The sequence below is a fragment of the Poecilia reticulata genome, chromosome 10 (genome assembly GCF_904066995.2).
Source record: "Poecilia reticulata chromosome 10, P_reticulata-male-v2, whole genome shotgun sequence".
In the NCBI taxonomy this organism is placed as follows: domain Eukaryota; kingdom Metazoa; phylum Chordata; class Actinopteri; order Cyprinodontiformes; family Poeciliidae; genus Poecilia; species Poecilia reticulata.
The window spans coordinates 26,392,023-26,419,888 of NC_088839.1; the positions used below are offsets into that span (position 1 = coordinate 26,392,023).

The window sequence follows — 27,866 nt, forward strand, 5'->3', positions numbered from 1 at the left end:
ATGATGCACTCACGGGTAGCTGGTCAGTGACTTAGCGGTCACTGACACAGACCTGCAGTCAGCCGAGTTGTTTGGTGCTGCCTTAATAAGTAACTACCTCCACTGAATGCTGCACACACAAAACACAGCCAGACTCAGACAATATTCAGGAGTTATTTTTAGGAACTGGATCTTCTCTGCTGCAGTCTGTTATTACACAGAAGTGAGATGAGATGGAAAACACAAGGTGATGTTGTGGACATGGACATTGTAACGTCTGATCGTACAGGAGGGCTTCTTTTTTATTTTGGGAAAGACTTGGGAGGAGCAGACGCGCCAAAAGACACAGAGTTTGAAAAACAAGTTTAATCTATGGACTCCAGTAGCAGACGATCCACCGCCAACATCTAAACATGCCTATAACTGGAACATAGGTATGTGATAATGTTTACTTTGTGTTGACCAGAACCCTATAAAAGAGAAGCTGTCTAGCGATCGGGGGGCCAAGGTTTCCTCACGATTCGGTTGTGCTGCAGTTTGTAATAAAACTCTGCTGTCCAACCAAAGTCCTGCATGCAGAGTCTCATTCCTGAAGCATCACCACACCAACATCTGGAGGACTCTGACAGAAGACACCACCATATCATTGTAGGAACCTTACACAAGGAAAAAAACTGCAGTCATTTTCTCCAAACCTCAGTCTAAATCTCCTAATTGACTTCTAAATATTGACATATTTGGTCAATCTCACATGTGGCTTAGCAGCACTAAATCACCAAGTTAGCGTAATCAAACAACGTATGAGCAGAATAACGCAGGACATTAGTAGAGCTCTGAAATGGAAACCAGAGGCCATAAATGAGAGATATCTCTTCCTCGCTGTTGCTTGAATACATGAGATGATACACATTATTGCTTGGTGGCGTTCAAGTGTTGCTTTATCAACTTTATAAACATGCGCAGTAGATGCAGCTACTGATTACGTGACTTGATAGCAACATTAGGACAGAGTAAACAATAAAAAAGAGATGGGATGGTTTCTAGACAGGTTTCCAGGGAGGCTTCCTGTAGATATGGTTGGAGTTTATGCTCTTTTGATTTATTATAACACTGATCACTGTGGCTCAATAATAGCAACGTAAAAAAACAAAGTACATAGTGGAAAACAGATGGTAAACAATGACTTCAAATGAGTTGCGGAAAATAAGAGAGTTATGTTTTTATACCAATTCACAGAGGCTTTAATGTCATAAGAATTTCTTCCATTTCTTGGTCAGTTATCTAAGCTCCAGATGAACAACAGATAATGTGCAATAAGTACGTCATGCATTATGTTTCCTTCTCTGTTTTGGCACAATTAACCTTGTGTTACAGTTTTAATAGAGCAGATTAAAAGACGACAGGTGTCTAACAAACATGGCGCTTCGGATCAGAGCGAGATCTGTTCGGTTCTGAAAGTTCTTCCAGTTCAGGTTCAGAGCGGACAGTTCAGGACTTTGTAGCATCGGCTTTCTGTCAGTTCCAGTTCCTGGGAAGGTTTTCCAGGATCCTGCGCCGGTGTGAGGGGTTTGTTACACCTGCTGCACAGAGATCCTCCTCTGTGATCCCACTGCACGAGACAAATGGGAGGCAAGAAATTTTAAAAACTTGAACTTACATCCTGACTGTAACTGTGGAGTTTCTTAAATCTACAAAGGAGAACAATTTACCTAACAAAATGTTACACATCGGAAACAAAATGTACCAAAAACCAAAAATGTTTTCTTTCCTGCACGGATTTCTTGTTCATTGGCCCTGAAACAATCCACCTTCTCTCTGATCTATCATGTGAACTAAACTTTATCTGAAGGCACTCAGAGACTGTTGTGTCTGAATTATTCCTAAAAAAAAAAAAAATTCCCTCAAAATCCCTTAGGACTAAAGGATGGCAGACAAAAACAATACAAAAAATACCAGAGAAATGTCACAAAACAGCAAAACAATAATATGATGCAACATAATGATTTTAAGAAAAATCATCGTGGAAACTCAGTCAAAATTTAAACTACTGTAAATGTTAAAGGAAAAAAAGTTTATGTTTTATTAAGCTTTTTAAACAATTTTTCCTCTGTTTTAATGACTGTTTCACAGCTTGGCCCTCCTGTTTTATAACCATTACAGTCTTTAGTTTGTTGTGTCTTCACCCTCGGTACAAAACTTCCTCTGTGATCGTTTCCTTCCTCAGTGGGGAAACACTGAGACAACACGATGGAGAGCAAGGAGGCTGTAGGCAAACTGTCTACAGTGATTGAGAGACGTTTCTCTGACAGACACAGTAAACCTTCCCAAGTAAAAGTAATATCCATCCATCAATCACTTGGGAACTCTAATGTGTCAGAGGAATATTTAGAATGTAAGCACCATGTTAAATTATGCATAATAAAAACAAACCTGATAAAATGTTGAATTAGAACCAGAAAAATTTAGGATCAAAATTTCTGGAACTAATTCCTACTCAAATGGGAGAATGGAGCTCAAGACGTGAAAAGGTGCAGAATCGTTTACCTGAAGTAATCCAGATCATCCCAACCACTGAGGCTGAGTCCCAGGGTGTACTTTTGAAGACCTAAAGTACTGAGAAGCTCCTGCACAGTTTCTGGTGCACCTTTCAGGACAGACACCTGCATTCAGATTAAGTAGAAAAACTTAGTTTAACAAGGAGTCATTAAACGTGGCACCACTAAACGTCTGTGTTTTTCACCTCTTTGTCCCAGACGCAGCCTCTGTCCCCATGCATGGACGGGCCGTTTCCATAACTCGCCCTCTGCCGGACTGCGGACGGGCCTCTCTCCTTTGAAGGGAAGAAGTCGACCTCGCTGAGGGACTTGGCAATCTGCAAAGCGGTGAGGGAGTTGTCTCCTGTTGGGGGTTGCTTCTCAACGATCCAGGAAACAGAGTGCTGACAATGTGTCAAAGAGGCCGGGGTGTAAGGCAGAAGGGACGGGGACTTCTGGTGCATGGCGTTTCTCCTCCCTGAATGAAGCTGGTGTTTATCTCTTATGGCATTTTTATGTATGATTTCAGAGCGGTTGGTGCACATGCTGCTTTCAGGCTGCATGGAGTCATGAACATTTAGCTTTCCTTGGTATTTTTCTCTGATTTGTGAAGTTTGTTCCTGGAATTGAGGGACTGCATTTCTTGAGGAAGGAGACACTGGAGACTGGCTCTGGGCTGGGAAGAGCTGATAGGACGAGTTGGTTTGGGGCGGATGAAGGTCTTTGGTTAGGTTGCACTGGGACAAGATGGCTGGGATTTCAATTTCTGTGAAGTCTGATCTGTGACAGGGTCTCCTGTCGAAGCCCTGCCGCCCTGACACTTTTGGGAGCTGCAGGGCCTCGTTTCCAGACCAGATGACCTGGGGGTCCCTTCGCTGAGGAAGGGCCTCCTCCACCCTGTGTGGAACTGACACACCTTCAAAGATGAAGTAGGCAGGGTTGGTGTAGCTGCTCACTGTAGACTTAACAGGCACTCCCGACGGCCTAAAATGAATAAAAACGTTTAGCAGGTTTCACTGCAACTATTCAGAATGACTTGAATCTGAGTTAAAGTACTCAAAACATGCAAGTTTGCATTAATCTGTGTATGCAGTTGGAGTAAATCCATCTTTTGGACAGGAAAGTTTTAAAAAAAATTAGACATATTTGGACATTTTTCAGCACGAGAACCAAACATTTCCATCCTTTTACTGCAAAAACACAAAACCTTACGGAGTACTTCTGGTCTAGTTTCTAGTGCAAATATCTTTGTACAGCTGAAATACAATAAAAGTGACTTCTAAGTAACTTTTCAGAATGATGTAGATATGAGTTTGCTTTAAGATATTTGAACTAGAAACAAGACAAAAATACTTGTTTCTAGTCGTTTTGTTGTTTCTACAGAAACAGGCTCAACATCTCTAATTGTCCTGTCAAATCAGAGATTCAGAGCTTATTTTCAGCAAATAATTACTTAAGATAAATAAAATATATTTCACTAAGATATTTGTACTAGAAACTACATAAAAATACTTGATAATATTTTATTTGCAGTCTATTTCAATCTGTTTCTTTTATGTTTCTGTTTCTACGGTAACAGACTGAATACCTCCAATTGTGCCATCAAATCAGAGCTTCAGTGGCCATATTGCAAAATGTTTAGATACTTAATGCATTTGTCATTAGTTGGTAAGTTCTCTGTGGCCATGGTGAAAACAACGCTAAGCATCTTGGCTTTAGCAGGTGGTTTTCTTTTGAAACGGTTTCTTGCTGGTTTCGACAACAGGAACTGAACAACCGCTTTTCAAAGAAGAAAAATGTTTCTTCTGAAACTAACCCGCTGTGTTAAAAACACACATTAAGCAACTGTAAGCTAAACACTTTGGGTCTTTTTAATTAAACAAAAGCAATTTCAGTCCTGGAGATTCAGCTGTTTCCAACATTTACCCAAACACAAAGGAACTGAATAAAACACCAATAAAAAGTTCCATGTGCTAAAATATTAAATCGTTATGGGATTCTAGACATTTTTAGCTGCACAGTAATAAATCAAGTCCTGTTTCTAAGTGGTATCAGAATTAAATAATCAGACAAAAGTTTGTCAGCAGTGATGTAACGCTACTAAACACGACTGCTAAAAAGAGAATCTGTACAATCACACTGAGTGTTGTCTCCTCAGAAAGGTCTTAAAACAAAGAAGTGTTGGTGAGAAACTTATCTGAAAATTACAAAAATCAACTTTACCACGTTCCTGTTTCAAGTTAGAGAAACAGTGGGAACCAAACTTAATCTTAATTACAATACTTGCCTGTATTTTGCACCAGAGCAGCATTGCTACTAAAGGAGCTTGTATATGAAAAACCAAGACAATAAATTAGTTTTTTCCTGTCCTTCCTGTTCTTAATGGTTTTGGACATGACATCACCTAAATAGAACCTGCATGGTGACATGAAGCAGGCGGAAAGAGGTCACAAACTAAGGAATAAATGGCAAAAATAGCATCCAAGATGAGAATCCCTACTGAAAGAATGTGCTTTTGGTAAAATTTTCTGGGCTGACAAGAATAAAGTGGAACCTAAGAGGAGAATACTCCAAATTACATAGAGACGGCCTAGTTAAAGTACAGACTTAAATCTGACTGAGTCACCCTTCTGCAGGTCCCTCCAATCTCTCCAGTCTTTTTTAAGGGGGAATCACACATGTGATCAGTTTAGTTTATAAAGTGTTTTGATCAGAAAAGAAACAGAATAATCTGCAAGGGACAAATTTGTTTTCTCAGTGCATTATATGCACGGCAGCCATATTGGAATTTGAGGGCAAGATTGGTACAAAACTTCCAAATTTGCATTTCTTTTAATTTTTTAAACTTGAAAATGGTAAATCTGAAATTCTGAGTAAAAACAGAATGAACTTATTCAACCACTCATACAGTGCCAATGTAACAATATTTTAATTTCTCTGTCCTTTCTTTTTAAGGTATAACATGACTCAGTAACACTGTACAACAAATGTTCTGGGTAAACTGTATGTAATGTGACCTGCTCTTCTTTTATTGCTTACATGAAACTACAGCTGCTTTTAACATCCAGGAAACACGATGCCAGCCCGTTTCAAAAAGGTTGAACTCTTAAAATTATATTAAATGAAATTTGTTTCACTGCCACCATTAATTTGAACACCTTCCACTTGAGTATTGAAGCCTTACTGTTCATTTACAGCATTGGCATTTAAACAACCAGACATTCATACCTAGTTACTGTGATCCGTGCTGCTGCATGAGACACGTGGCCCCTTCCAGGACCTTTATCATCTTTCTCAAAACAGAACAAGTCTGAAAAAGCAAAGTTAACAGAAATGAAAACCTAATTCTGCAATCATCAAAACGTCTTCTGTGTGTTCCTTGCCTGCAAAAGACTGCTGGCAGTTTGCAGTAAAACAGCAAAGTTGTGTTTGTGTGTGTTGTGCCTGACCTGGTGGCCTAAAGCCCAAATGTCCTGTTTCAGTGACTCAGGATGCATCTGGTCAGGGTCAGTCAGTCAGGAGCCAAAAGAGGAAGCAGCCAGCAAGTGTGTAAAGCCAAGCCAGGGGATCATTGAGGAACCAAATAGAGGAAGCAATGTGAGACTCACAGAAGAGTCGAAGAACGCAGCGACAGTGGAGATGAAGGCTTAGCGGGAAGTGATAGTGCAAGCGAGGCAAAGATCCACAACAGAAGAGTTTCAAGCTGACCCACCATAAATCTTCTTCCGCGTGCCTCGCCTGTCCTTGGGCACGTGAACTCTGACCCGTCCTCGTATGGAGCCCATCTCCTCACCGCGATGACTCAAAAATGTCTCAAATTTCTGCGACGAGCCCATCCCCGACCGCAGAGCAACACAACATTCACCTATGGAAATCATTTTAGTCAAAATCTAGCCAAAAGTGGGGTTTTTTCCATAATGTGGACAAATTTGTTGGTAACCCCACATCTCATGGAAACAAAGCTTAATTTCTCCTGAAATGTTATTCTGTTACACACATTCAGCTAATGCATCTCTGTTGTAAAACAATGTATATCTATCTATGTAATATTTCAGTAAACTCCAAACTATCCAAGCTCCTGGTTGTAAACTGAATATATTACAGATTTAATTATGTGTTTACCTGAGAAACATAAAGTGCAGTTTTAAAATGGTTATTTTATTTTTCAAACAACAAAAAGCTGCTAATTTCCTTTTCTTCATGAGGCCAGGCTGTTTTGCATAGCTTATTTAATCATTTCAAATTATTTGTATTTACTGGAAGAAACCTGGCAGGATTAAATAAGTTTATACTTCTGCATACATCCTTTTTAAACAAATAGTCATCTAAAATATATATTATGGTTTTTGAATTGTGAACGTTTGAAATAAATAAACTAATCTACTTAACCAAGTTATCTTTGTCTAATTTATTAACATGTTTGATAATCTGTAACGTTTAAGCCTGAGAAAATACAAAAATAGAAATCAATAATGGGAAAAAAAATACTTTTTATGGCTCTAAAAACATCATCATTCAATCCTGAAACAACTTGAGCAGTTTGCAGCTTCAGCTGTTGGCGAATGCAGAGATCTCAATGAGAATTGTTTTTGGGATCTTCTCTTTTTCGGAGATATTTAAATGTGATGTAATTGACATCCATCCATCCATTTTCTTTACACCCTTGTCCCTCAGTAGGGTCAGGGGGGTTGCTGGTGCCTATCCAGCTAACGTTCCAGGTGAGAGGCGGGGGTCACCCTGGACAGGTCGCCAGTCTGTCGCAGGGCAACACAGAGACAAACAGGACACACAACCATGCACACACACACTCACACCTAGGGACAATTTAGACAGAACAATTAACCTGACAGTCATGTTTTTGGACTGTGGGAGGAAACCAGAGTACCCGGAGAAAACCCACGCATGCACAGGGAAAACATGCAGAAAGACCGGGGCTGGGAATCGAACCCAGAACCTTCTTGCTGCAAGGCAACAGCTCTACCAACTGCGCCACTGTGCAGCCCGTAATTGACTTTGCAGTTCATATTTTGAAGAATGTGTTGATCTTTCTAAGAAAATATTTGAACCAACATTTGACATTGACTTTTTAAATGAAGTTTAAGTGTGAGCACTGTGTATCTCCATTAATTATGCAGATTTATTTGTGAGGAGGCTAGTTTATCTCAAAGCTGTAGGCCTTGTTTATCAAATTAAACCATAATACTCTAAACTTCTTGCTGTGATGAGAGTAAAGTGCAAAAACGGAATAATTGCTGGGGTTTCTTTGGATACGATGTTTGCGACGGCACAGATTAGTTGTTTTATCAGAATGTGCTTCAGACTTACCGTAAGACTCGTATCCATCGCATGACTTCACAGACAGCAGCAAGTGTTGATCCTGGAGATACTCCAGATCAGACGCGACTGGAATGAGCTTCAGCAGATGCAAACGAAAATAACGTTAGGAAATAAAAACTATAAATGCTTTTTTTTTTTTTTACCATTTTTCAGTTGGCTGCAGCCGCTGCTGACCTTCGGGAGCTGTTTGCAGGTCCAGCCCAGTTTGAGAAACCCAGGAACATCACAGCTTTGTAAATTATTCTCACTGGATCGTTGTGTCTCTGCAGGTAAATCCAGGAGTTAATTTCTGAAACTGAGCTGCATTTTGGTTTACAGTCTCATTTTGACACCGTTCTGCACCTTCCAGACATGAGGAATGAAACTCGATGAAGAACTTGGACTTGCTTGCAGTCTTTACTATGGTGTCAATTTCTTCCAGCTCAATCCAGGCTCTTTCCACACTAGAGCTTGAATCTGTTTAATAAAAAAAAACCACACACACAAGAAGAACAGTTAGAGCATATTCCAGCTATTTATAATCAAAGGTTTACAGTTACAGAGGCACCTGATCTGCTGCATGGAGACGTCACTCCCACTTGGAAAGTGGCAAAAACAGGTGAATGGTCACTTGTGAAGATGTCATCAGTGCAACCTGGTTACAACAAAAGGCGTTTTTTAGGATTATTGATATTATTACAAAACCACCTTATATATGTTGTGGTTGACAGCATGATAAAGTACATGAGCTGTCAGTGTGACAGGGCCTTGCAAGACTATTAATATCCCTTAAATGTTTCATACTTCATGCTACAATCACAAACTTTCAGTCCGAAGAATGAGGTGTGTTTTTGAATTTGCCTCCCTTCATTCTGATGGACCTAAAGGAAAAGCCAGGGCAACCAATGACCTTCAAAATGTAAACATTCAATTAGTAGATGGAGTCCACCACCAGTCTGTCATTTGATCCAGCTGTAAATCCAGCTGTTCTGTGAAAACCGCACAGGTTTATTAGAGAGCATACAACATCATGAAGTCCACCAAACACAGGAAACAGGCCAGAATCTATCAATATGCTACAAAAACACCAACTATTTTTGTCTAGATTTTAGTGCAAATATTGTAGAATGCTTGAAATAAGGCAAAACTAACTTACAAGTGACTTTTTAGCCAGATATAAGAGCTTGTTTAAGTCAATAATTCCTTAATCTTGAATCAAATAGTATTAAATAATTATTTATTTAAAACACACATCTTGCTCAAAAGTTACTTGCAAGTTCATAGCTGCACTAGAAACTAAACACTAAGTACAATTTTGTATTTTTGTGGTAAAGATTTTAAAATATGTGTATAGATGCTTTTTTTCCCCCATCTGATAGAGCTTGAGTTACTTTGAAGGGCTCGAATACTTTTGCAAGTCACCATATTTCAAAACCCAAACTTTTTTACTTTAAGAAAAATTGTACAGAAACAGAAGTTAAGACTGAATTTGAGGAAATGACTCTGCATTCGTGGACCACAGCCCAGGTTGAACATCATCCGTGCTGCTCGTGTCACTTTCATTTTTACAGTTTAAAAGAAATACCTAAAACGCCTCATCATTGCTTCATAAAAACCTGCGTCCATGTCGACATTTAACCATTTGTAAACGTTTTGCAGCTCACGTTCATGTTTTACCCATCTGAAGGTTTTTCCCAACGTTTATTTTTCCAAGAAATTCCCCACCACATTCTCACCATATGCCGTGCAGATGATGTGCGTTTCTGGGTAGGACTTCCACAGAATCCGGTCGCACCATGATGGAACATTAACTCGCACCTGGAGACAAAGAATGCAGAGTTACAGAAACACCAACATGGCCTTCCCTGTCTTCAATGCCATACGTTTTTCAGCTTTAACGCCTTTACAGGCGAACGACGCAGAGGAGTACGTGGATGCATGTCTATTGCATTGTCTATGTGTACATAAACAGACACACACATATACATATATATATATATATATATATATATATATATATATATATATATTCATATGAGAGTGTGTGTGTGTCCACTGAAGGATGCCCTCGTTCCGTTCACGACAGGCATTCCTCTTTTAGAAAGAAAGTTAATTCTTAACCGGCTATTTTTAGCGATCCGAGCAGCTGCTGTCCCAGTCACTTATCCCCACAAATTCCTGAAATAGGATTAAGTTACAAATAAATTATCTTAAGAAGTATATACTTGGAACGGAGCAGTGGTGCTTCAGTCGTCTGGACTCTGGCTTACTGATTCGAAGGTCAGGGATCAAGAATCACTTCTTTCAAGCTCCTGGTGTTTTGGCATTCTAGTGAGCTTTTGAAGCTTATCTGCTGCTGGGACATCTTACTGTGGCTTATCCTGTTCTCAGATCACAGTTTCCTAATAAGTTTCAATCTGTGGATTTTGGAACTAAACTCTATACATTAAGTCATCTTCCTTACTCACAGTACCACAGATTGGATACTATTCATCTAAATTCTTAAATAAAATAGATTTCATAACTTTACTTTTGTAGAATAGTTCTTCTAATAGTCCTCCAAAACATTTTTGTATCTGTTCTAGCAATCGCTACATATATTTTTATGCCTATTTACCTGTTCTATCCATCAATTTTTGTGGTGCGCTTTTTATTTGACTGGGAAAAACTCACTCCTGATGTCTTGTACTTCTGCCAAAGGTAGCAGTCTCTGGAGCCTCTCTCATACCGGTAGGTGGGTGGAAACGCAATCTTCTCTTCCTCTTAATCACGAAAAACAAAAACAAAGAAAGAAAAGTCAAATACTTTGCATTTGTACCTAAATAAAAATGACATTTTGAATCTGTTTTGCTTGGAACTCACTGAAATTGAAAAAAGCTTTCCTTTTCTGTCTTTCTCGAGTCAGCTGGTCTGCAAACATGAGCTCCTCGAATTCTCTTTTGGAAACATGTTTGAGGATGTCCTGCAGATGATACGGACCATGACGATGCAGGATATTCCCCGTGTAATAACGTTACATCACGCTGGCTAATCTGCAAGTGATTTCTAAATATATAAAATCTTTGTGACAATTTATTCAGATGACACAATTTATTATGTTTCAGCTCAATTTCTTTACTCTGTAAAATAGATGTTGTACAGTGTACCACACTTTTTTTGTTTTAGATCAAGGATAATCAAAGGTTATCATATTTTAAATGGAAAAAATTTGGTTTGAAAAATTCCTTGAAACAGTCTGTCAAGTATTTAAACATCATTATCTAATAGAATTTGTGTTTAAACTCATAATGAAAGTCTTTTTTCCAAACTGAAACTTAAACTTTGCTTCCCTTTTCAGAAGAAATTCAGACTCTAGGTGAGAAAACATTTCAGCTGAACATGACACAAGGAAAACAATATGAAGGGCTTTTATCGGTTTTACTAGTCAGTCACGATTAACAAAATGTGGCATTTTTGTCAAAATGAAAATTTAAAAAGATGAAACAGGCAGTGTTGGAAAAACAAAAAACAACAAATGAATGCAGTAAAATATAGAGAAATCTTGGAGGACAGTTTCTTTCTGTAGGAGAGCTATCGGCTTGAGGGAACATTTATTTTTTTATGAACTAAAACATCCAGCTACAGCTACAGAAAAATAGGCACTTATTTTATGGTACATATTTTTTATTTAATCAATAATTATTTTTGAAACAATCTTTAAAGAGATTTTTTTATTTCTTAAAATGGTGTCAAAAAAGCAAAATTTTGTTGGTAATGATTGATTGGTAAAGAGATAAAACCGTTAAAACATCTAAGCGGGTTTTAATATGTTTTATAGTCACCGTGTGTCTGCAGACATCAAATGATTTTTCTGTACCAAAAAGTACGTCTTGGATTATTTACAAGTGCAAATAGTACAACCGTTCCTCTCAAAGATATTTTACATCTTTTTTCCAGAGTCAGAAAAAAAAGGCCTGTAAATTGGCATCCCATATTCCCTTCAACATTTTTTAAAAAGGATCCAAAACTGTTGGTTCAGATTCATTTTAATGAACAGGGGAATTTTTTTATGTTTCGTCTGTTTTATTGTTTCTGCTCTATCTGGGTTTTGTTTTCTTCTGTACTATAGAATGTCAATATTTGTTGTAATAAGTCAGTCTGACCTGTACGTCCAGGTCAAGCCTGTAGTTGAGGTCTCCACACCAGAAGAGATGAGTGAAACGAAGGCTGATATCAAAGGCAGAGAGATGTTTGTCGCCCAGGGAAAGCAGTCTGAGGATGTCCACGAAGCTCTGATTCCTCCTGGGTGTTATAATATAGAAAAATGCATAAATGAATGACAAAAACATCAAGTGAACTAAACTTTCTCCAAAACATTTGATTTCTGAACCTTAACACTTTGTCACTTCCAGAGGTCAGGTGGCAGTTCACAAACCCAAAAGATGTCCCATTGAAGAGGAAGGAGACTCCAACTCCTCCCTTGTTACCTGCATCAACAAAAACAATCAAACCTGAATTTAAATGTTTCTGTTTTTTCACATTTGATTTGTGTGATGGAGAGAAAATGCACAAAGCCTACCCAGAGTGTTTCCTAGACCAGTTTTAACACTGGCTGTGTTCACATGGCTGACTCGACTCTCGTGCTCCGGATTTACAAACACAGCCAGCCTCATATTCCAGAGGGACTGCACTGCCACCTAGAGGACAAGAGCTTGCATTACAACACATTTTTCTACAAGTATGAAAACACATACTGACTTCGTTTATCTGTTTTCTAAGGCTCTGTGCTTTTATGCATTCTGTGATCTTATCTTCGATGTGAGAAATATTTTTCATAAATATTATTTTTTATACATAAATATGTATGAAAAATATTTCAACCTGATAAACCCAACATGAGTTTTTCATCACTGTGGGGCAAGAATTTGACATCTGATATTAACACAGACAAAAAATACATAACATTTTGTTTTGGCAGAAGCTGATTCTGTTTTTGTTCAGCTAAAATTGCTAAAATTGTTCCCATTTCTTAAATGCCACAAGAATGAGAGAAATTATTTATGAGTTGTTGTTTTTTTAATGTGCCTTTTTATTAAAAAATTCCCAAACATATCCTTAATATTATTTCTCAAGCTTCTCACAATATTTAGCTATTTTCTGTTTATTTCTGTGCATGCTTCTCACAATTTTTTTTTTAGTTTTGGTCTATTCCGCATGTCTCAGTTGGCGTAGCAGTCAGTGTTTTAGACGGCCTTTATCTCACACAAACAGCGTCTTTCGACGATTACACTAAAGTTTTGACTTTTATTGGCTGACCTTAAGCCCTTTTGTAGCTAATTTGGCACTGTGAAGATCCTGTCATCTGTACATAAACTGTCTGTACTGCATTTATACCATACTTTTTATTTCGTGAAACCTGTTCTCTGCTTATTCCTGTGCACTTTATTCTATTTTCTTTAGCTGCTTCGGTAACTGAACAGCTAAAGTCTTATCTTGTGAAGTGCACTAGTGCCTGCTGCTGCTACAAAATGTTGTAAATACATGTTTGGATGTTGTTCTAAATGTGTTTGTTTCTCCTCATCTCATACCAGAATGGTCAAAAGCACTTCAATTTTAGTTTCATCAGACCGCAGGACATTTCCAGACTGCAATCTGGCTTTTTATGTTACTTTTGGTGTACTGGCTTCTTCCTCTCTGCGTGGCTTTTCAGCCCAGGACTTTTCTATGGACAATGTCAATTTCTTACAAGTTTAGGATAGCATCTTCACAAAATGTTTTGTTTTTATCTTGGAGTTGCAAAGCTGGGATACAGAACCCATGTCCGCCTTGGAAGAGTATAAAAACATTCTCATGGTGTTTGTGCTCGCAGTGGTTAACACAGATAAATCTGACATCTTGAAAAGCCTTAAAATACACCTAGATTTTTTTACTGCATTTAAAGGGGGAGTATTTACAGACACATAGTGCCATTTTATAGTTACGAAAATGCTTTCTATATTAAATATGACTAAAAATAAATGTAACTTTGTAATTTAATGCCCTGAAATTGGACCTTTATCTCTGTAAAAACTAATTTTCTTTCTGAAACTCCTTCTTCAGGAAATGATCACATATTTTTGATGAGGGAATAACATTATAACATAATGAAAATCTAAAAAATAATCAGTTTTATATATTTGATTCAAATATTGTGAATATGTAAACTTTTGAATTTTAAAAGCTTTATTCTCTCAACAGTTTAGTAACTAACTTACCAAAAACAGAAAAGGTTGAGTTTAAAGTAACGTCAGACAGTAAGAAAAAACAAAATGTGTCCTAAAATTGGATGGTTTTAACTGTATTCCCTTCATTTGTAACAAGCTATTTAAAAAATGAAGTAGATGCATCTCTTAATACAAACTCATAAACCAGGTGTAGAGATAATTACTAGTTTGAAGTCAATTTGAGTGTAGCTGCGAAGAGTTGCTTTGATTTGCTCTGTCCACTCTCTCTCCCCTTGAGGGTTTTCCTGAGTCCCTAATGCGTAGATGTCGTGAGGAAGCAAAGCTGTGGACTCGTCAGGAGTGTGTCCCAAACCACAACAGGTCACCCACGACTGCAAGGTCCGAGGAGGAGGCGAACCACCTGCAGACACAAGAACAGGACGTTTGGCTCTGATTGAGTTTTCTCTCACAAGCCAGTGAAAATCAGTGTCAGCACACAAGTGATTACCCATGTTCCAAGTGCCAACAAACACAGAGACCATATCAGGTTCATCCAGCTGAGAGTGCCTGGATTTCATCAGCAGGAGGAGCTGGCAGAACGAGTCGCATTTCTGACGGAGATGAAACGAAAACATGTAAGGGAAGCAGCTAATTTAATTGAAAGGTTAATCTTATCATCCTGCCTTACCCGAGCACTCTCAAATGTCATCTCCCGCGGTGTGCTGTGGTAGCTGTCAACAACCATTCGGATCTTGGCCGGGTGATTTTGGAACTTAACAATCTGAAGAACTGATATGTGGGGAAATATTACATATTCTGCAGAGTATTGCTAAAGAGCATCCTTCTAAAAGACTGGTACAAATATAAACACATTTTTATAGTTGATTTTGATCTTATAAATTTATAAGTGAAACATTGACCCTACATGAAGGTGCGCAGTAAAATCTGAGTATTTGTACTCTCCCTTTAAGCACTATTAACCATCTAATGCTAAAAAATAAGCAAAGATAATGGCATGAAATGTAAAAGAAATGTTACAAGCTCTAAAAAGAATCATTTTCTTACTTCTGTTATGCGAGACTTTCTCGATGCCAAATGAGCTCGACTTCCTGTCAAACAGCAGGACTCCTGTGTCCACATCCACAGAGACAATTTGTCTGCCGTACCTCACCATCTTCACCTAGAAGCAAAACATCCGTCATCTTTCATTGTTCCCATTTTGTGTGATCCTAAAACTGATTAAATTTAATTAGCAATGTAACAGCTTTCTAGAGTCTTATTTAGGCACAACTCTTTTATGCTCTGAGCATTTCCATCAAATTGAGGTCCAGACTTTGACTGGGTCATTTCCTCACCTTGATTAATCTCTTTTTAAGACATCAAGCATACAAGTGAAACCAGAAATTTAACATACTCTATTGTAAAATGAACAAACTTCTTTCTCCACTGTCTGGCATTAAATTGGATAAACCTTTCCAACTTTACACAATTCAAGATTACCAAAATATTTCCCTCTTATAAATACCAGAAAGAGAGATAAACATTTGTAGAATTTTCTGAAATTTCTACACAGACGTGGCTTTTTCCTCTCCTTTTAAGCAAGCTATATTTGCCCACTTATTTTTCCAAATTACTCAGAAATGACTGAGGCATGATGCAAAAACTGAGATGAACCTCTGGGGTTTTTGATTGAAAGCAGCGCAATGGACCACCGCTATTCACGACGGTTATGAATAGCAAGCATACGCGAATAGACGAAATCAGCAAATACTTGAGAATCCCTCTAAAAACACTTTAGCTACCTATTTTAATAGTTAATACATAACTTAATATTTATTAAAACGCACAATAGAAACCGTCTTAGCACTACCTCAGAAGCTAGCATCCACACTCTTCCTTAGCTCCGGGATGCAGCCAATCACCGCCAAGGAAAATTAATGGCGCTCCTGGATTGGCTAATATACAAACATCAGCCAATAGCGTGTAAGATAGTTTTGCGCCTAGTTTCTTCAGCTTCCAAAAACTAAATTCCCTTTCAAATATCTTAGTTTTATGGAATTTAGAGTCGCGTTTCAAGGACAATTTGCGAATAGTTGAACCTGCTGGAGGTTTATTACTGAGTGCACTTTCTTGAGAGAACATTTATGCTGTTTTCCATCTGAAATCTTAACCCATTGGTAAGTTGTTTTTATGTAAAAAAAAAATGGCTAAACGTAACGAGAGGCTTCTTTTTAAGACAGATTCACCTGAAAGGAGTGGACAGACAGCTGCCTGGTGTTGTTCTTTGCAGGTGTTACAATGGTGGGTGCTGGATCAGGAGGCGGTTGGCTGGGCTGCACAGCCAGGTTGTGGTTGGTCACAGCATCTTGTAATGCTTGCAAAACCTAGATGTGGAAAAATAAAGCACTGTTTAGTTACATCACAAGCAAAAAATGTTTATTCCTCTTTTGTGTAGCTGCATAATCAGATAAGAACTTCATACCATTACTAAAGATTAACTATAGCTGTTGCTTTATTCCAAATAGCAATTTGTAACCACAATGTATTGATTTCAAAAAAAATTTTAGTTTATTGACTCTGTGAACACACCTTTTTCTCCAACGAAGAAAGGAGGCTGATCAAAGCTGAGATTTTACACAACAAGCTGTCAATCTCCTTCTCTGGACCCTCGTTCCCAAAACACAAGATAAAAGCCATGATGAGTTTGTGTATGACTCCACAAACTACAGTGATACGTTTCCAAGTGCAGTTCATGGTTTATTTTAGTACCTGTGCCTTGCTAGGAGTTAAAGAGCAGCTGGGATGGTCGAAGACTTTAGCCAAGGTTTCCAGACTCGAAAGAGTAAGATCAATCTCACTGTAAAAGCAATAAAGGCGTCTCTTAATCTTATTGTCATCATTCAACATATAAAATTCAATCAAAACTGTAATGAAAATCAGCTAATATACAGTCAAAGTTTGAATATCTCTTTACTTTTTTTACAGATTTTGTCATGTTACAGTCAAAAATGTTTAATATAATTGGCATTTTATGTGACAGACCAACAGAAAGTAGAGCATAATTGTGAAGTGGAAGGAAAAATACATGGATTTACTTTACTTTTCACAAAAATAAAATAAATGGCTCTTCACTTAAAACGATTTGGAGGAGCATTAATCAGAAAAGCTACTAAAAGGCCAATAGTATCTGGAGAGGAAATGCAGATCGTCAAAGTCCAGACCTAAATCAAACTGATTTGCAAAATCTTCAGTCTGCAAAGCTGGTATAGGCAAATCCCAGAACACATCCAGCTGAATTTGAATTAAAAGTTGGTTTTAATAAGAGCTGACCAGGGGAGATGAATACAAATGTGTGTTTTTTCTTACATTCTGAAAACCAAGTAATATTTTCCTTCCACTTCACACTATCGAATAAAATCCATATAAAATTAACTGAGACTTGTTTTTTGTGAAAAACAAAAATATTTAAAACTGCATCCATTGTTTGTTGCTAACCTGTTGAGGCCTTGGCAGGCTGCAGCCAAAGAGCGCTTGAGGTGGTATAAAGTTGTTGCCCCTTTATGCACATTCTCAATGTCCAGGGGCAAATCACTGAAGAGGTAGTCATTGAGCAGGCCGATCACTTCATCTGCAATACTGTGAAAAACATAAAATAAAACACAGATAATGTTAGTGTCCCCCATTGTTTTGCTGCTGGAGTGGAAGTTAGATGTTGCCTCAGAAAAGAAAACAAAACACACTTTCTGAAACTTGTGGGTAGTTGAGCAGAACAGTGCTGTTTATTAATAGGACCTGAACAGTCACTTGGAACAGGCCACTAAAGCTGCTATGCTTGATTGCCAGCAGGTGCATGCGTCTATAAAAACTGCTAAAAGTAAAACAGAATGCTGTGCAAACAAACTTCCTTCTGTAATGTGATTCAAGTAAAGTTTTAATGATTTGGTGAGACGGAAGTGAAACAGCTATTAACTTCTAGGGTTTATTGTACTCATTTGAAGCCTACAAATGTTTGTTTATAAAATAATGACTTAGTGGGGATCTGTCACGTGGTTTTGTGCACTTTATTTTAGGCTTTAACAAGACCAGAACATTTATATGACTGAAATTAGATGTTTACATTTTTTCACTATCTGACATTAAATCAGACTAAATGTTTGCTGTGTTAGTTAATTTAAAATTAATATAAATTATTTCTAGTTGTTTATCTTTCTTAGTCTTTCCCAAAGTTACAACATTACTATATCGTTAAACAATTTGGGAACACCAGAAGCTAATATTGCGGCTTTGTAAACTGCTGATGGGTTAATTCACAACATTTGAGTTAATTTGCTGCACAACTTTAGATCTAAACCTCAAAACACATTGCTTTGCGCCATGAAAAATGAAAAATAAAAAAGGAAAAATAAAAGTTTTTTTAAAACAATGTCAGTATAAAAATAGATCTGGTTCTTTTTTGAATACAAAGTGCCACTTTCATCTGTTAAGCCATCATAATGTCCAGATATTATACTGTTCAGGGAGGAGATGAGTTCTTTGTCCCGCATATGAATGTGTTTTGATGCAGAATACATTCATCTTTGTAAAGAACTCATGATGACACTGACTGAAACCTTTAAGAGAAAATTACCATCTATAAAAAACAAGATCTGTAAAGACATGGACTGAAAGCCAATCACTGATAAAGAAGCTGTTTCTCCTAAAGCAACACAAAAAACCAAGAGTTCAGTTTGCAAACGCACACAGGGTCAAAGACCATCACTACAACTGTGAAGTATGGTGGTGGCAGCATCATGGTGTGGAGGTGTTTTGCTGCAACAAAGTCAGTGTTTCGGAGTATTTATCAGAAAGTCCTTAAAAAAAAAGCATGTGTAAGAATCGGGCTTCAAACCCGACTAAGTTACAGTGGTTCTGTCAGGAGAAATGGGCCTGAATCCCAGCAAACTATTTAAAGGAAACTTAAAAAATTTACCGAAATCAAGTGGGGAAAAAAAACTAAGTAAGATTACATATATTTTTAAACAGTAAGTGCTTATGTATCATCACACTTTTTATTTAAATTATTTATTGAGTTAAATTTTTATCAATGAAAAATAAATCTACATGAATCTAAGATTATATTTGTTCTGTTTTACTTTAACAAGATTTTACATTACTCCCATCGTCACACATTATGAGTAGATCATCAAAAACTGACTCATGGCTGTGAGCTTTGAGTTGTTTTCCGTTCGGTTTTCATGGTGACTTTTTAACTGACCATTCAATGGTCAAGTTGGCTGTAAATGTAATCCATCGATGCAGAAACGTTAATAGGTCAGGGTTTGTGGTTGTGCTCTCAGCTAAAGACAGATCCAATACAAACAATGTGGGGAAGCCGTGAGTGTTCATTTAGAAAGTCACCGCCACTGTGACCTATTTTATATATCATCTATTTAGGGACTTTTTTGGTATATCCTATAACCTTCTGAAGAAAAATCAGCTTTATTGGAGTCAAAGTCTGGTCCTACTTTGTGCCTTTCCCCAATGGGCCGACGCGTCACTCAAGAGCCCATATTCTTTTGTTTAGCGTATTTAGCAAGGTAACACTTAGGCACGACCCATGTATTGAGGCCTTAGTCCTCATGCCGGTGATCGCAGGCTCGATTCCCGGCCTGGTGACACTTGCCAAATGTCTTCCTCCTCTCTCAACCCTCTTTCCTATCTAACTACTTTCAAATAAAGGCCACTAGAGCCAACAAAACCTTAAAAAAAAAAGAATACAAACTTCATCTTAGGTCAGAAATAATTTACTTAGACGTGTTCATCTCAAGCAGCTTCTCCAGGAACAAGGCATGAGGGGCTGGTTTTGTTGGTGTTCCCACGAGTGACACTGTGTTGACCGGGGCTTGGACTGGAGACGGCTTCTCATCGTCTGTGTATAAATATGAAAGAGAAATTTAACTCAATATTATTAGAATTTAAAAAAAAAATGTCATTCTGAATAAAAATACAGAGGCAATATGCAAAAGTATCCACACTGGTTTCACTTTTCCACATCCATCCATCTCTGGAACATTCAATTTCAAAATCTGATTATTTTTTGTGACAGACCAACACAAAGTGACACATTACTGGGAAGTGGAAGGATAATTATGCATGGTTTATTATAAATAAAATCTAAACGGTGGCATTAATTTGAAGTCAGCCATCTTTATACTCATACCATTCAATACAATCCAGTACACTGCAAACAAACATATAAATCATATCAAGTATTTTTGGTCTAGTCTAGTACAAATAAAATACCACAAGATTTTTTTTCCCCATGTTATAAGTGAAATAATATAGCAGTGGAAATAGCACTTTTCATCAATATTAAGGAATTATTTATTCAAATGAAGCTCTTATATCTTGCTGAAAAGTTACTTATAAGTTAGTTTTGTCTTATTTCAAGTGAAATATGATAGTTGCAAGAGAAACTATATCAAAATGATTTGTGTTTTTGCAGTGTGTTTTTAGTAGATGGAGTACAAGTGGAAAAACGGCATCATTAACACAAAAACCAAGAAACAGCAAAAAGATCAGGGATAAGGATATGAAGATTTAGACGTCTTACAGAGCATTTACAGTTTGAAAATTCAGAAACTGTCCATTTAAAAAAAACCAGCTTAAGATCAAGACATTTTTAAATGATGACAGCTTGTGACCCACCTGAGCTCTCATCCCCTGTGTCTGTGTCATGAGGAACAGCGTAGAGAAGAGGGATGACTAAGCCTCTGTGGGGCTGCTGGTATCCCAACACCAAGTCCTCCAGTGTCCGAAAACAGTTCACCTGCACGCCTTGTGTTGTCTGCATACAGACACAACAGATTTATTGCACGTACTATAAACATATTACAACGTCTTTTATGCATGTGAAAACTGGAAACTGCACAGAAGCTTTCATTAAGTTTACAGTAAAGAGCAGCAAAGCGTACTGTTAGTTTTAGATTAAGTCACTTTCAGTTTTTTTAAAATAAATGGCACAAAAGCAGCTAACCACAGTGTGAGCAGAGATTTTAATGAGCTTAACTTTTTTTAAAAGCAGATCCACTTTCACAGATGTTGCGCAGTCACTTGTTTAACAAAGCAGAAATAAATATTTGTATGGCAGGAAACACACAGATGATAAGGGGTGATAAGTGGTGACATCATTGGTTGCTAATTGAGCATGTAAAAAAGCTGTCTAAAAATAAATGCCTATCTCAGAAACATTTTGCTTTTTATTTACACATTAAAGAGTTCCCACGGCAACCAAACTTCCCTTTAATCAAACTTGATACGTTAAAGGAGACAGAAAATAAGATTACATGCTCACACAGCTACCATTCACATGGCCCAGCTTAGCATGGTACATTAAACCACAACTGCAGAGCGAACAGCTCCTTCCTGAGCCTTCTTTTTATATTTTTTTCACTTTCATTTTGTGGTGAGAGAAACCAGTTTTTTAGCTTTGGCTGCTTGATCGTTCTGCCAAAAACCCTTTAAATAGTATTTTTTTTAAAACCACAAATATCTCTTGAAAAGTCATTTAAAAGAAATGAATAGCATACGAGGCAGCGCCCCCAAAAATATCTCCTCGGCCTTCTTGGAAAAACAAAAAAGGGCGAGCATGCGACTTGTGAGTTAGTGGAGCAAATCCAGTCTGGGGGAAAACACTTACTGGAGGTTTGTACTGATGGCAGTGGAAAAAACAACTGAAATAGCAACAGAGCTAAATGTCCTCATTGGAAAGCCGAGGAGTTTTCCAAGTCAAAGCCTTAAAAGCTGCTGCCAGATAATTAGCACTGCTCTTTCAAAATCTGTGAAAGAAAAAGATTTTATATGTATATATGTTCTCTTTGTGTGCTCCTGTTGCTTGCTTTAGACTTCAATAAACTAATCCACACCTTTTCGAACAGCCTCACATCCCTTTAGATTCAATTGCAGACTCCTCCGTAGATGTGAGTAGCAAACAAACAAACAAACAAACAAACAAACACACCCGTTGGTCAGTGAATTAGTGAGTGGGTAGGATTCTCCGAGACATGACAACAATTTCTCCTCTGTGCTGCTGAGCTCATTCTGCAAGCATCCAGCCACATGGCAGGGGTGCCATTCAAACAACAAAGTGGCTGCAGAGTCTGCAGAGAGGAGAAACACAAACACGCTCCTGTTCTCCGTGCAACATGGAATAACAAACCATTGTCCGATGTTTTCTAACTCCATCTGACCAGAGGGGTTTCTGTCTAGCTGTTCAAACTGCATCAAGGCTTCAGGCATCTTTTGTGGTTTTCTTTTTTTACTAGTGTTTGTTTGCGAAAGCTCTATTTTTTAGCAAGGCAGTGATATTTTTACCTGAACTGCCAGAAGACCATCCGGGTCAGGAAGAATACGATACGTGTGAACATGACGTTGAAACCTGTTTGGAAGACGAAAATCAGCGTTATCAACGAAAAGCAAACATTCAAAGGCAAAATGAAACTAGCATTCATTAGGTAGGAGTAAAGTAGCTCTTGATTGTCAATTAGAAAAGCATCTTTTCCATCAGGACCTTGAATAAAAATCCAATGCAACCAGTATGTAATTTAACACTGTTCTGTGAAAGCCTCAGATCTTTATTAGAGAGAATTAGCCAACAGCATTGATCTTCAACAAGATGTTGGAGATCAAGGAACACAGCAGGTCAGGGAGGAAGTTATGGAGAAGTTTAAACTAATTTTATGTTCTTTAAACATACGTATAAAAAGTAAACGTTTTGGTCTAAATGCCTCTTATAGCTTTCCGATTAAATATTACTCACTAAAAAAAATTTCTCAGCTAAAAGTAGCAATGCTTCAACATGTTTTCACTCAAGTAAAAGTAAAAAGTAGCTGTCTAAGGAAATACTGAAATGATAAAAAGTAAATGTGTTTATTTAAGGATCCCTCTTCCTGGGGGTCCACACCAAACATTACAATAAAAATCCTTTAAAAACATTATTTAAAAAAAGGCATAAAGGTATTCCTTAAGACACAAACAAAATTAAAAATGCAAATCAACTAGTTCAACAACAAATGTTATAAAGAGACTGCTTAATTAACGAGCAACTATTCAATCATAACAACTGATATAATATTTTGGAAATGACTGAAATGACCAGTTATTATGAATCAAAAGCAGCTTGAAGCAGGTGGATTTTTAGCCTTGATTTAAAGGAACTCAGTGTTTTGGCGGTTTTGCAGTTTTCTGGAACTTTGTTTCAGATTAGTGGAGTATGGAAAACTGTAAAAGAAAATCCTGGATAAGCTTGAGCTACTTCTGCTCTCCCCCAATAAAAAGGGGGTGAAGTGACTCACATCTGTAGATGTGATGCTAGAGACATAACCAAACACAACTGCAACTGGAAATGCTTCAAATCTGGCTTAAAGAAGCAGTGACTCAGGAGGGCTGATTACAAATAAACATTCACCTTTTCATATTTTTATCTGTTTTAAAAACACATTTAAATCCATTTATCCTTTTTCGTCTGCTTCATAATTAAGAAAAAGTTTGTGGTCACTTAAAACCTAGACTACATTGAACTTTTGTTTGTATCTTGACTGAATGCAAAACAGAACTAGGAGCACCGATGTGTACGGTGTTGTGAAAAACACATTTTTTTTTTTCTGGTATGCTGCAGATACTCAAAAAACATTTAAAAAAATCAGCTTTGAACTGATGGCTTTATTTTCCACAGGAAAAAAAACTGCACAATCATTTTAACCATATGAGAAAATTAGAGATGTGCCAATCAGGTTTTTTCCTGCCGGTGCCGATACCGATCACCCATGAGGGCCGATCACTGATACTGATCACCGATACCGATCACATAATTATTTTTTATTTTTATTTTTTTATCATAAACACTACCGGTTACATTATGTGGAAAAAGGAACCATGAATTCACCTTAATTTAGACAAAAACTTGTTTTTAATAACTTTTTACAAGAAAAAAACAGGCATTGTGCAAATTGTACTGCTATTGGTAATACTATCTTTAACAGACTGAAAACATATGAAGGCTCTGAAGAGGCTAAATAATGCAAAGAGCCAAAATAAAACCTCTCAACATTGCCAAAAAAATTCAAGTATAAAACTTAACATTCAAAGGCAAATACAGGTTCCATTACAATAAACAATCCTGAGTTACTCAATGAAAACTTCCTGTTAGCATGGCGGCTAGCTGATTACTGCTAGTTCTGATTGGCTGTTTCTGACTGAGCGGAGTAATTATGCAGAGCAGGGAGGAGATCGATTATTTTTTCAGAGATTATCTGTCTCATGTTAGGACAGCGAAAGTTTTAATACGTATGTAAAATGTATTTTTTTAGGTTAGATGCTGCAGCTTTAAACAGAGGTTTGGTGTGAGAGTCACTACCAGGTGGAGCAGAAGCGGCGCTACGTCTGTGAAATATTACTACCTGTAACGCGTAGCAGCGGTTCAACAGCGAGAGCAGAACCAGCGTCTTACATCGCATCTCGAAGACTTGAATAATTTTGCGGGTTATTTGTTTAGCTTTCTGACCATCATGCTAATCCGGGTGAGTGTTTGTAGCTGTGCGCTGCTTTACCTGCTATCTGATCCTCTATATGTCTTTTTACTGCAGTGAGCCTCGATGTAGCCAAACTCCGTCAAGTATGGCATTGTTTTTATGTCGTATTAGCTTCGTTGTGTTGATGCATTTTGACCTGCTTCAATTTTCCGCCGCAACATGCAAACGTCCCCATTCACTCAGTGCGTTATTGTTCCACATTGCTTAGGATGTGTTGCTGCGTGTTTGCGCAGTGAAGGAAAGAGGAGACCAGCTGCACAGGCAGGCTGCGAAATGAGAAGCAGGTGATCGGTATCGGCAACAAGAGCCAATGATCGCCGATCACCGATCATGCACTTTTTCACGAAAATCGGCCGATTATGATCGGTGACCAATCGATCTGCGCACCTCTAGAATGTATTTGTCTCCTTAACCTACCAGCTAGTTGTGCTACGTTTGGTGAAAAGAAATGTCAGTAAGCGTTTTTACGATAACTGGGAATGAGTTTTTCATGTCACTGTGGAGGGAGTTTGACCAAATCTTTCTGCAGAATTGTGTCAAATTAGTCACAATGGAGTTTTTATAGCATAAATGGCATTTTAAAGTTGAGACTCTTTTTTATAGTTAAATCAAGAACTCTGACTAAGGAGAGTGATGAATCTGCTTTAAATGTTACTCTGTTTTTCTTTTTTATCTTGTGGATGATTCTTTGCTCTTGGAGTCACTTAAAGACTCACATCTGTCCTCTGTTTTCTCCGCTTGTTGAAAAACATCTCATTGCCTTAGAAAAGGCTTAGTACCTCTATCCAGACTGATTCATGTCAGAGACATTGTTTCTCATCTGTACTTGACTTTATTTAGCACTTGAGGTGTTACTTTTTGAGATTTTATCGCCTACTTCATCAGCTGGGTTCAATTCTAGTGATTTGTTGTTTAGCAGAAATCAACCATTGTTGAGGTTAAAGTTAACTGTACAAAAACAATGATTGAAATTAATCATGATTCAGGTTGGTAAGCAAGCTTTTTGTCAAAATAAATGAAATCACCATTTGAAATCTGCATTTTTGTATTTACTCAAATTACTCTGACATCACATTTGTTCTGAACATTTGATCTGAAAGATTTAAGCGTGAAAATAGGGGACAGATGTTAACATTTTCTAACAAAGGTGTTATGCAGTTTTGCAGGATAGTGACTTGTAATAATTTAGCGTGAAAACAGTGGAAAATGTCACGCTTAGCGGCCAGAACATAAGAATAAAGTTTGACAAATGTAAATTATAGCTGCAGTGGTGGAGGACATTAGAAGAGAGGATGATATACCAAGAAAAGAATGAAAGGAAAGAGGCTGCGCTGGAAGCAGCCAGGCTCAGCTCTCAGGAATGTTTCTGGCTCCAGCCCGATGAAGCAGGCAGCGTAGTGTGGTTGCCGGAGCTCCAGCCCACTTTTAGGGGCCCAAGAATTGAAAAGGGGGGTTAAATAGGGGAAACAAGTAGTCATACGTTTGGGTTTGATTTGCTGAAGTTAATGGCTCAGGACAGAACCGTCTGACTTGATGACTTCTTTGGAGCCAGGTGGCAAATGATGATGGACATGCCCCATTAAATTTACAAATATGCATATTTCCACATAAACTACATTGAGTAAAGTTTTATTTTTTTACAAGATTAGACAATTAAATATGACTAGACTTTCCTTATGAGTTTATTATAGCAGTTTCGAACAGACAGTGTGTCGGACCCGGTAAGCGTGTGTTTATACTCACAGCAGGCACAATGCATAGGCTCCTGGCACTGACTCACTGTCTCTCACCAGGTAGCTGCCATCCCTCCCCGCCCGCGCCAGCAAGTCCTCCGCTCTCACACGGCTGATGTCACGATGGTACCATGATGCTGAAGCCATGGCGATCGATGAGGAGAGAAATGCTCAGGAGAATAATCCACATGAGGTTATGAACGCCACCGCAGAGGTTGCATTTCCAGCTGCCTTAGGCTTGCAGAGATTTCATCGCTCCAGAGGTCTCTCTTGCAAGTCAGCAGCATCAGAAAACCGATGTGGTCTGCTTGAGTATTTAAAGCCTCCCCATGATTGTAGCACTTCCTGGGTCCTTCCTGGTTGCTTCTGGGTCACCCATCCTGTTGGTCTGAAGGAAGCAGATGTGAAAAAAATGTAATCTCCAGGTTATTCCGCTCCAACACGCCCTCCACTTCTCAGCGAAAGCTGCAGTCCTCCATCCTGGTAGTGTACTTCTCTACAGAGCCCCAGTTTCTGATTGAAGTTGTGAGCTGCTCCACCCAGGTGTGTGTATGCGTCGTGTGTTGATCCAACAAACACAGACCATCGCAGTTGTGCAAGGAAGAGAAGAAGTCTGAATGAAGCAGCCACTCCTGAAGCGGTGACGTTGCCTCGAGCTAAACCACAAACACAAGCCCTCCTTCTTGTCCCAAAACAAAAGCCCTGCATGCAAACAACTGGAAAAGAAGAACCAAGAATGGGAAAACAAACAAATTAAGCTGCACACACGCCACCCACACACACATCCACCAGATGGAACTCAGTCAGCATTAAAACCAGACAGAAACCAGACTAATTCAAATGACTTCCCAGCTCTGCTGCCATATAAGGGAAAAGAAACTCCCTCGCTATACGTTCAGCTGATGGCTGCAGTCTCCTCTGCTTCCCCCCCTCCACAAGTCCTGGTTCCATTAAGAGTGAGTCTGGAAGGATGTGGGCTGGTCCAGGGGTCTGACTTTCAGAGCTGCTGCGAGGAGAGTCCTTTCCAAAGTGGTGTGGTCTTCTTCAGACTGCTGTCAGAGCAGAGGGTGGGAGCAGAGACACAGAGGACAACCCTGTTAAAGCGCAGGACAGACAGAGGAAGTGACTCGACATTCCAGATGGCAGGCAGAGCCAGGAGCATTCTTGTGAGGGGCTCAGCTACACCATCAGCGCGTGAAACGGCAAACTACTTCCTTCTTCTGCCTCCTGTCTGTTTTCTGCCCCTTCCTGACTCTTTACTATTGTTTGCAAAGGAAAACACTGCTTTCCTCAGACAAGTCCTCTCACGTCTGGTCAAACCTTAGCTTATACCCTCTGACAATACACCATCTATCCTCAAATTCAATCTTTTTCTTTTTGTTGCCCTCCCTTTCTTTCTGCTGTTGCTCAGTCTTTCCCTCTGAGCAAACACCCTCTCCATATGGTTATGATCATCCCTTGCTTTCTTATTTTTGCCCTCCTCGTGCGTTGCCCATTATTCACTCCTCCTACGTCCCTCCCACTCCATTAGCAGGAGCAGAAAACCCTGTTGGA

At 38.4% G+C, this 27,866-nt stretch overlaps 1 protein-coding gene across 2 annotated transcripts; it reads right to left on the reverse strand.

Moving 5' to 3' along the window:
• Positions 1 to 1,047: 1,047 nt before the first annotated feature.
• inppl1b (inositol polyphosphate phosphatase-like 1b) lies at positions 1,048 to 27,745 on the reverse strand. 2 transcript variants are annotated; one of them, XM_008420749.3, is made up of 27 exons: positions 26,323 to 27,745; positions 22,364 to 22,427; positions 20,699 to 20,837; positions 19,799 to 19,919; positions 17,507 to 17,647; positions 16,781 to 16,868; positions 16,601 to 16,678; positions 16,258 to 16,395; positions 15,077 to 15,191; positions 14,700 to 14,800; positions 14,520 to 14,622; positions 14,236 to 14,432; positions 12,388 to 12,505; positions 12,199 to 12,295; positions 11,972 to 12,110; positions 10,692 to 10,791; positions 10,503 to 10,591; positions 9,566 to 9,647; positions 8,398 to 8,484; positions 8,193 to 8,306; positions 8,025 to 8,113; positions 7,839 to 7,926; positions 6,226 to 6,378; positions 5,742 to 5,823; positions 2,720 to 3,497; positions 2,524 to 2,639; positions 1,048 to 1,588 (listed from the first exon to the last, which is right to left on the reverse strand). In XM_008420749.3, exons 1-27 carry the CDS (start codon positions 26,457 to 26,459, stop codon positions 1,495 to 1,497), a joined length of 3,648 nt encoding a protein of 1,215 aa, XP_008418971.1. In that variant the 5' UTR covers positions 26,460 to 27,745; the 3' UTR covers positions 1,048 to 1,494. The 2 variants fall into 2 exon arrangements, with proteins under 2 accessions (XP_008418971.1, XP_081467902.1); XM_081611776.1 differs by lacking the exons at positions 22,364 to 22,427; positions 26,323 to 27,745 and adding an exon at positions 21,916 to 21,997.
• Between the last annotated feature and the right edge of the window lie 121 nt (positions 27,746 to 27,866).